This window comes from Lytechinus variegatus, chromosome 4 (genome assembly GCF_018143015.1).
Source record: "Lytechinus variegatus isolate NC3 chromosome 4, Lvar_3.0, whole genome shotgun sequence".
Classification (NCBI taxonomy): Eukaryota; Metazoa; Echinodermata; class Echinoidea; order Temnopleuroida; family Toxopneustidae; genus Lytechinus; species Lytechinus variegatus.
This window is the reverse complement of record NC_054743.1, coordinates 40,059,172-40,069,831: the sequence shown is the minus strand read 5'-3', so window position 1 is coordinate 40,069,831 and position 10,660 is coordinate 40,059,172. Positions and strand designations below refer to the sequence as shown.

General features: G+C 36.8%; 1 protein-coding gene across 1 annotated transcript; it reads right to left on the bottom strand.

The window, feature by feature from the left end:
• LOC121414040 (high-affinity lysophosphatidic acid receptor-like) lies at positions 1-1,737 on the bottom strand. Its single transcript, XM_041607080.1, has one exon. It carries the CDS (start codon positions 1,301-1,303, stop codon positions 29-31), a length of 1,275 nt encoding a protein of 424 aa, XP_041463014.1. The 5' UTR covers positions 1,304-1,737; the 3' UTR covers positions 1-28.
• Positions 1,738-10,660: the final 8,923 nt, after the last annotated feature.

Sequence of the window (10,660 nt, the reverse complement as noted above, 5' to 3'; positions counted from 1 at the left end):
TTGTAAAGCTATCTAACGAGTTGGCATGTCATACTGATGATTGCTGATTACACTCATACATTGCACTTGGTCGAATCCTGCGCCTTGTCCTTCCGGGCAAGTGGGGCAAGAGCTTAAATGTCTTTGGGGCCAGCTCGCGGCATGCTTCCCGAAACTTTTTTATACGCCAGCAGTAAATAATAGGATTGAACGCGGAGTTGAGGTACGTGAGCCACAACACAATAGTGTGCATCACATTACCTCCTGTCCATGACGAAAAATGGTAGACGAGTCCGCTGATGGCGTAAGGAGCCCAGCAGACGACGAACACGATAAAAAGAAGTAGAATGGTCGTAAATGCTCGAGTCTTGAAGCTCATGTCAACGTTAACGCGGGAAGGTCTGTGTAAGCCGGCCAACCCAAGCTTGGTGGCTTGACTAATGCTGAGAGACTCTGGATGGTTCTGTATCCGCAGCGAGTTGCGTCTCACTGTGTTGAGGATGAAGAAGTACGAGAAAAGCATCGCTGTGAATGGAATGAAGAACACAGCTAACATGAGCATGATGTAGTATACTTTGTCGGATGACAGATCCATTTCTACCCAGCACTGTGGAGGCCCAGGCCCCCTGGGGAATGCATACTTGCCCCAGCCAATGATAGGAGGAAACGCCACCACAAAGCTACAGAACCAAGATAACAGTATCAGAAGCTTGGCCCTGTGTGGATTCAACTTGTCCTTGCGGTGAACAATGATGAAGTAACGATCCACCGATATCGTGGCAAGAATAAATGTAGCCTCTGTGATGAATAGAAAATAGAGAAATGCGGTTATCTTGCACATGATGTCTCCTAGGATCCACTCACCCAGTACGAGAGCAATGAGCGCGAAGGGCATGCAGGTCACCGCAACCATGATGTCCGCAAAGGCAAGGTTTGCTAGGAGCAGATTAATGGCAGATCGCATGGCTGGCTTCTGGTACACAATCAAGCACACAATGCAATTTCCTAGCACAGCAATCATTATCATCAACACCATGAGAAAGCTGAAGATGACGACTGCGCCTAAGCCCATCGGTGGCTCAGCCAGTGTCACGTTAGACCCGTTGTTCAGAGGCATCAAGGAAACATCCGTGTTATTACATGTAAGTTCCCACTGTTCCCAAGATGTTGGCTGTGTGGAAATAACCGCTGAGGATAGTGCAGTGGTGATGGCTGTGGTTGTGGTTTCCATGGTGACAGGATGCAGATGCACTGGAACGCTTCTGACTTGGAAACTTTTCAGAACCAGGCTCTTTGATTTAAATATCCAGCCCTGAAATAACATTCCTATTCAGCTGTCCAACAGTGGCAAGATCGACATATCAAATGTATATATGTGCACATGTACATATATTCACCTGTTTTTACAAGAATATATTCTATCATATATAATATTCTTTTACATCTTTCGTACATGGCAATTTCATTTATTTAGTTTGGGCAATAATTGTTTCGAGATGGTTTAATAGCTACTATTACACAAAGAAGTATCATGCAGTAAATGAAATTAGTGATTTACTTTATACTATTGAAACTACATCTACATTAAACATGTAGATTATGTTGCATATTCATACAAAATGCAGATTTCGGAGTTTCTTTCCAAATTCAAAGGTATGTCTCTTTTCAGTCTTTGTGAAAAAAATACTAAAAACATTTTGAAAATTACTCAAATTAAACAAAAACAAACTAGAAGTATTTCAACTTAATAAACAGCCACTGATGAAATTTGACAATAACTGCATCATAGTATTTGCCCATGTACAGTATGCAAAACTATTTTGTTCTAACTTTTTGATATTCAAATGAGTATCATGAAAATTGTGTTCGTCCAATCATGAGTGGTGCACATGTAAATTCAAATAAACAGAAACCCTGCTAATCCATGTCCAATAGGGCACAAAAATCAAATAATTTTACACAATAATGACAGGACAGAAATATTTGATAAACAGTGCGTACTCTGTGTGACTCCTATTTCTTTAGAGCATACCCTGTTTTTGTATTCTGCCTGTGGCCTTTGAAATACAAGTATTATACTATTACATGTACTACACCTGTGATGTTAACTATATAACAGTGGATGTGCACAACTGAATGAATGAATTTGAAAACTACAATACAGAGAAAATGTTTACAAACAATCTACATGTACTGTACATCTGGCAAACAATAAATGACAAAATGACGGAACAAGCACACCAATTATGAAACAATATCCGTACACTGCCTGACTGCCAAAATAAACTGAATTTCAATCTTTCATAGTTTTCTTTGCTCGAAAATAAACTTTTTGATATTTTCAATGTTCAAAAGCAAAATCCAATTACGATTAAAATGTTATCCCATGCCCTACACATACTTTTCCATACTAAGATCTTGATAGAATTCAAATTCATCAATATTTGACTGAATATTAAATAGTATCCAAGTTCAGTTCCGATGACAGTACGGAAGTCAATGGGTTAACTGCATGATGGAACTCCCTGTGTCCTCCAGATCCTCCTCACTCCTGTCTAACTGGAACACTTTGATGAAGAAAAAGGAATAAAACACTCTCTTCAAATAGCAAATCTACGTGATAACTGCAACGTCAATGAATTGATGTTTGTTCACTAGATCTGGTATCCTTTGCAACCTTGTTTGAGTACTGCATGTTCTGTTGACCGAAAGAAATTTCACTCATGTGTAGTATTACTGCTCTTAAGAATTTACTGATCATGGTGGCCAAGATTCCACATTCTGTTCAGGCAGTGCTCCATTGGACAACAGTGCAATGCAGTTGAAGGAAATGGCAAGAACTGAAAGGTCAGTATACACTGCTAAATAGCTGGATCACATTTTGGTTTCATTCTTTTGACATCAGGCTATTTTGCATGTACAGTAATTTCTGATCTCAAATGACCAATGAATCACTTCATCTTTAATTCAAATAACATTGAGGTAATAAGTCACAAATACTGATTAGAACACTGATCCCAATTACTGTGCAGCATATGCAGCCTCTTGAACTACATGTTGAAAAATCCCCCAGGAAGAGCCTTTTGTGCAATTTTGTGCTACCAGATAGATTGACAGGGTTGGCCGTAGCATCATTCAAGCATGGCATAAATCTGATCATTCAGTGTTCCTCCATGTTGGAATGTTTCTTGAACTTGCACATCTGCAGGCCGACTGATCTACACTCATCAAAGAGGAGAAAGAAGAGACCAACCAGATACCAGGATCCTTGATGCTATATCGAATGCTGTGATGGCTGTGGTTGGTGTTATACCATTAGCATCCTTTCATCCCATCATCACTTGAATATGAGAGATCTCTTTAAACAGGATCACGATGCAGATTTTGTTCTGGTTGTCAACATCACAGATCTGGCAAATCTGGAGAAAAAACAAAAACAAAGGGACAAAATGAAACACAGTGATGAACACTGTACACAGAAATCCATCCCAAATCTTTGTATTATAAAAAGGGCCTTGGTTGTAAAATGGAGTTATTTATAATTGGGAATGTTTAAAATTACGGGTGACTCATGTCCAAGTCAAATCTCTTAGTGCCAAATGAATTTAGATTTATATTCTACTTATGTTCTTGTCTGAAGTAAGGCTTTATTTGAATTCAAAATGGAAGATCAGCCTACATTACATGTACATGTAGCAGGGTCTACATACGTTACAAACGACAATACATGTGTAATGTAATTTTTACTTTAATGTAATGTCAAAAATATTAACAATTCTATTGTTCTTCTTCATTTGGACAGAAAATTCTTTCTATAGTGATCAATTAAAAGGAGAATGCCAGTTACATCATCAGGTAATCATAGGGTGGGGTGATTGGGGGGGGGATGGGGCAGAAAAAGGAAGGTGTCCTCCCCCACCTGGAATTTTCAATTTCGTTCAGCAACCTACAGAAGACTGCCATCTTCTCCGAAATTCCCCATCCCCAAATGTGACAAAAATTGCAAGGAGTCGATATGTACAAATACATCCATGGACAGGTAGAATTTAATCAACATGCAAAGTCTACACAGCATTCTATCTACACTCCCTAATCATGTACATGTAGGCCTCAATGAGTAGACCACTCAGGAGGTCATTACCATATACTGCATAATTCTGAGCAACATTGCTGGCTCAAGCACATGAATCCATTGCACAAGGTAAAATGTAGGATCTAGAAGTGAATACCGGTAGAGGGAAATGATGAAACAATTAAAGTGCATGAGGGCTGACCAGGGGGCCGTTTCATAAAGCTGTTCGTAAGTTAAGAGCGACTTTAAGAACGACTGGTGATCCTTTCTTACACGTTATACCATCGCCAATGATGTATATCGTTTACCAAATGAAAGGATCACCAGTCGTTCTTAAAGTCGTTCTTAACTTACGAGCAGCTTTATGAAACACCCACCGGGTATTTTAAAAGTAAAATGTAATGTTTAAATTCACATGACAATGTACATGTACTGCACATAAAATCCATATTAAAACCGAACATAAGAAAAAAAATGTATATACTGTATATCCCAAATTCATGATACCATGACCCATGTAAAGTCATTACATGTACACAGGGTGACAAGATGTCCAAGATTTACAGTCCCCATATTTCATCAATTTGTTCTGTGTCCCATACGACCTTGCCCAAGAGGCCGCTTTGTCCCGTACATGTATCTCATGGTTTTGAACGCATGTACATGTACATCCCTTTTCAACAATTAATATTAGTAATAGTCTAATCATCATTTGAAAAATGTTTTGAGAACTGTAGAATCAAAGATGCATTTAAAGTCAAAAGTACATGTCACTATCCAGGGGTAAGAAAAGGGTGATGTTTCAAATTCCTTATTTAGAGCACCAACTCATTTGATGCAGTGTCATATCCTGAGCATTTTGATACAGTTTTCATTGAAATCAACCAAAAAATGAGAAGGTGCTGCCAAAAAATCTGATCTGGGCCACAAATACATGTAGGCCAAGTATGCGTAACCAAGTGCATTTCACTTTTATGTTTGGTATCCGTCTATTGGCAATTTTTGTGTACATGTTTTTGTACACAAGTAATCAAATGAAACAAATAAATCTATGCCAGAGTTGGTCTTTCGGGAAAAATTTCACATTCCGGTCAAATCGGAGCCCCTTGTTCTATTGTTCATGATCTAATAAAACACAGAAATTGCTGGGGGAAATGCTTTGGGGTATTATCTATTTTACTTTACCATAAAGTAGCATTAGTAGGATCACACAAATGAGTTCAATTTCAAGTCCACTGTTTTCAAGATACAACATTTTTTCATAAATTTATCATCTTTTCGTGTTCATTAATACAGTGCGTGTATTAAAATTGAATTGATGTGCAGTATTGCAACTTCACTCAACCCCTGAGCAAACAACATTAAAGGAACTTAGATTGTTTGCTTTAAGCCAGTCTCACAGAATGTGATTCGTTGCGATTCGGTTTTCAAAAAAATCATTATAACATTTAATTTGACATGAATATTCCTTCCAATAAAATTTTAGCAATCCGAGGTGACTTGTAGGACTACTGAAGTCAAAATTCAATGTAATTTGAGCCTCAGTGTATGAATAAAAGCAAATTTCGATTCCAAATCGTAATGATGTCATCATCGGCTGCGACTTGAAGCCGATTCAGACTTTACTCCGACAACAGGGCTTGCCACAAAGCAAAATTATGATTTAATATTCCTAACATTATGCAGAACTTCAAATAAAGCAGTTCTTCTTTTTGGAATTTTAATATTTAATGCAAAATGTGATTTATGAAAAAATAATGTCATATCGGATCGCACAGTGAGAGACAGGCTTTAATCTTTATACTAGCACTTATTCACACTTCAGACAGCATTCCAAGTACATGTACATGTGCATGTACTTCAAATGTACTTATGTACATGTAGGCCTTTAAAATGCATAAACTGGAGAGAAAAAAAGGGAAAGAATGACTTCAATCATAGAGGCTTCAATATATTACATTCAGTATTAAGCAGAGTGTTTCAGAATATGTAATGGTACTACTTGTAAACTGGAGTACATGTACAGTACAGTACATATATTGTACAAAATTTTTCAATTTCATTTTATGGAGGGGGGTGGGGGCTTTCTGCTCAAGATCGTCTGGCTGGGATCGACTATGTGGACATGTACATTTTCATCGATGGTAAATGAAAAGGACAATCGGGAGGGGGGAACAAGAAGTAATTAATCTCATAATATATTAATATAGATATCACTGAGGAGGGGGGGGGGGTAGGGGTCCTCCGTTGATGAATGGATATCATGCGCATCCAAGGGGTTTCGAAAAGCACCCTTAACAAGTATTTTCAATGTTCTGAAAATGCACCCCTTTTATTTAAAGTATTCGCTAGTGAAATCCTATCCTTTAAAGGGGAGGTTCATCCTTACAAAACCTAATTGTCAAAAGTAACAGGAGAAATAATAAACAATATTGGCAAAGGTTTTCAAGAGAAAAAATCCATCAAAGAATAACTCTTAGAATTTTAATTATTTGTGACTTCATATGCCAGCAGCTTTCCTACATATGTACATGTACTTGTATCATAAAAAAATCAGTGAAATGTCATTTTCTCTGAAAATTGGAAATGGATATCAATACACATCATTTCACAACTGCTCCTTAACAGAAAAAAAATACATGTACATGTATTTCATCACGAACCATTAGTAAATGAAATTTATGCATTTTATATTACAGTACACAATGGGGCAGCTGCTTGTTGACATCACACATAAAAAACTTCAAATTCTAATTAATCTTCCCACATCTCCCCCACCTCACTGAAAGAGAGCCTTTTTAATACATGTTTTATATTTACACGCATGATATCCACTTGTCAATTGAGATGCCCCCCCCCCCCCCCCCGATCACTAGCATATGTGCTCCCATAAAGATGAATGAAGTTTTTAACTTCTACATGTACATGTACAGTACATGTAGCTGTTCTAAATGTCTCAGAAGTCAACTTGCTGTGAAGCCTCTACACTCATGACACTGTTCAACATACATGGTACATCCCCTCCCACCCCCCCCCCCCCCCCCGAGTCCCACTTGTTAAAGTTTGTACACGTTTCGTAAAAATGCATGATCTACATGTACACAACCCAAGTCTAGTCATGTACATACATGTATCTACATCATGTAGGTTCGATTGATCTACTGAAGATAGTAAACGTTTATGTACATGTACAGTATTATCAGTACATGTACAGCAAACATGTACATGTATGCACATTTGTAGGTGTCCATAATATACAGAAGTTCACAGATTAAATATATGTACATGTATTTTTCTTGAGGAAATCATGATGGGGGGGGGTAAAGGTGAGAAAAAAGTACATACATGTAGTACTAGGAGTGGGCTATACATGTGTCAAAAATACTTTTTTTTGTAATTTCAATATGGGAAGTTTTTTTTTTGTATTCCTTGTTTACAATGTACATGTATCTCAACATGAAATGACAATATTTTTGTCTCGGGTCTGAGAAAAAAGTGTGCTGGGCCAAAATCCAAAAATGGCCGCCAAAACCACCCAAAATCAGTTTTGGCCACAACTTCTGTATTTGGTGGTCTTTTTCTTTGGTTTTGGTGTTTACTCATATGTACTTGGGGGCAGGCAATTTGTTTTTCCTATAATTAGTACTTTTAAACCATTATTTGTAGAGTTAAAAGGGAATTAATTTTCCAATTTTTATAGCCTTTTTCAGCCAAAAAGTAGGTTTTATCGTCCCAGGGTTCTTGGATATTAGATGGTACGAGGTCAACAATAGCAAACAGCTTCATAGAGCTATATTGCTTTTATTCCTCTACTATGGGTTTTATGGATATTTGTGAAAGATATCGTATTAAATAAAAAAAATGTTGATTATCCGTAGGGGCTATATACAATGTACTGTACATACTGACTGCACTGCATAAATGCATTGGCCACCATGACAAGGCCTGTATAAACTATAGTGTTAAACATGTAGAGATGAGCTCTTAGGTTTTAGAATTAGATGCCTCAGGAATTGAAGTTATGTTTTGTCTCAGAAACTGAGGACATGTTTTGTCAAATATGCTGATACAGGGGCGTAGAAAGGTAATTAAACCCACATCATGGCATTTACACTGTAGCTATTCTGGGCCCCGTTGCATAAAAATTCACCATTATGTTAACTTAACTTAATGGTAACTTACATGGAATCCTTGGTTCTGATTGGCTGTTGATCGACGTTACCATGATAGTTACCTGACCCCATACACATAGGCCAGTTAGACACCACAACCAGGTAAAAAAGCCTCCAAATGAAGAAGATATGGCTAGATATGTGATGTACATGTACGTATATGATATGTGTTATTTTTATGTGCAATTCACTTTTCTGGTTTCATCATGTACATGTCAGCTGGCAAGCAATCAAATTCACAATTCACAATCTACATGTAATTTGAAACCTTAGGAGCTTATTTCTATGACACTATAGTTTACATACAGGCCTTGCCCTATGTCATGGTGGTCAATGCATGGATATATATGCAGTGTAGTATGTACAGTAACAGTATATTGTATTCTGTATAGCCCCTATGGATAAACATTTTTTGTTATATTTCACAAATATCCGTAAAACCCATAGTACAGGAATAAAAGCAATATTGCTCTATGAAGCTGCTTGCTATTGTTAAGTCGTACCATTTAATACCCAAGAACTCCAGGACGATAAAACCTACATTTGGCTGAAAAAAGGCTATAAATTTAGGTATAGAACCCTTTAACTCTACAATTAATGGTTTGAAAGTGCCAATTATAGGAAAAACAAATTGCCTGCCCCCCAAAACATGTGAATAGACACCAAAACCAGAGAAAAAGACCACCAAATAAAGAAGTTGTGGCCAAAACTGTGATTTGGGGGGTTTTGGCGGCCATTTTGGATTTTGGCCCGGCACACTTTTTTCTCGGACCCGAGACAAAAATTATTGTCATTTCCTGTTGAGATAAGGTAAAAGGAACACAATAAAATTGTTGCCACAGTAAAACCAAAAATCACCTATTTATAGCCCACTCCTAATAGTACTTTTTTTGTCCCCCCCCCAACGAGCTTGAATACCTATTTTGCCCCTGCCCCCTGACGAGCTGTGCCCTGTGCAAATTCCTAGGTACGCTAGTACTGCAAAAAGGCCATGTAGGGTTATTCTTGAATATTTTCAAAACCAAAGGAGCCATACCAACAAATTTGCTATCATTTTAAAGCTACATTCATTAGCAATTAACATATTTTTAGACAGGGTACTCAAGGACAGGGTTGTAATAAAAAACAGTGTTTATTCTTAAAAAACAAATAAAACGTTTTTTGTTGCTTTAAGAACATTATTTTTCTCCAAGGAATGATGCAATTTTCTGTATTAATACAGTAAAGCTCTTGATGCTTTTAAAACACTTTTAGAGTACTGTATTAAAGTGATGACTACATTTTTTAAAATGAATTTTCAACAAAAGAGGTCATTTTCCCCCAAATTACTCAATCATGGAGATTGAATGCTTGAAAAAACAACAACACAATACTATTAAAGTAAATTGACAGTTTGAAAGTTTATTTCTCATACAAGTATTCTTGGGGGTATATTTTGAGTCTTGTCAATCTAGGGTGACAGACAAGAATTTGCACAATGGTAGAGAATGCCATAATCTACATGTATGAGGTTTCAAAGCTTCATTTTATAAATATATCATCATATCAATATACCAGGGACTTTATTTTATGTGAATCAAATATGCACATTGTAGTGCATGAAATACAATTATCTAGATTATGAATAAAGCCCTTGAACTACTTATTTCCTTTAATTGAGGAATTCTGATCATATAAGAAAAAAAAACAGCACTACATGTATAAAAATGCTTTTAAATGTATTTTTAACTTTATCTTTTTTTTCTGATGTAGCCTATATTTTTTCCCCCTTTTTTATTTTTGGCAATAATTTTCCAATCATTGATGAAAAGTAGGCCTATAATTATGATACAGAGTCTATACAAAGTTTGGTGATGATGTTGCTGCCCTCTACACGCATGTCGTAGCTTAGCTACATGTACTAACAAAGAGGGCAAGATGGAGACGTAAACATCGGTAAGTTACATCCTATCTTCTCATAATAAATTTCTGGGTTTTGTTTATTCATTTTGTTTTAATATGCATGAATGTAATCAATATATATGATAGATCTAAATGTTAGAAATGAAGTTCTAGCCAATTTACATGATTTATGGCCGTTATGTCATGAGAACTTTTACAGCCGAAAGTAGAATCTCGGGGGCGAAAGCTTCAATTTTGAATGTCCTATACCATACGCACATGACATGAGCATATTCCTGGTTAGTCAATTATTTTTACTCTCTATTAAAAAGAGCCTCCTAGCTAGTCAGGGCCACATTTTAGAACAAAGAATAATTTTTCTTTTGTCTTTTTCAAAGCTCCATCTCATTTTCTCATTCCATCTTGTTCTCATTCTTACCTTTCACTCTACATGTGGCTCTATCTGACAATGTGACTTTTTTTATAGAAATCGTTCATCATGGCTCACACAGTTGAAGACACGATGCACAGTTTTTCTTAGACCAAAAGCTTTGGT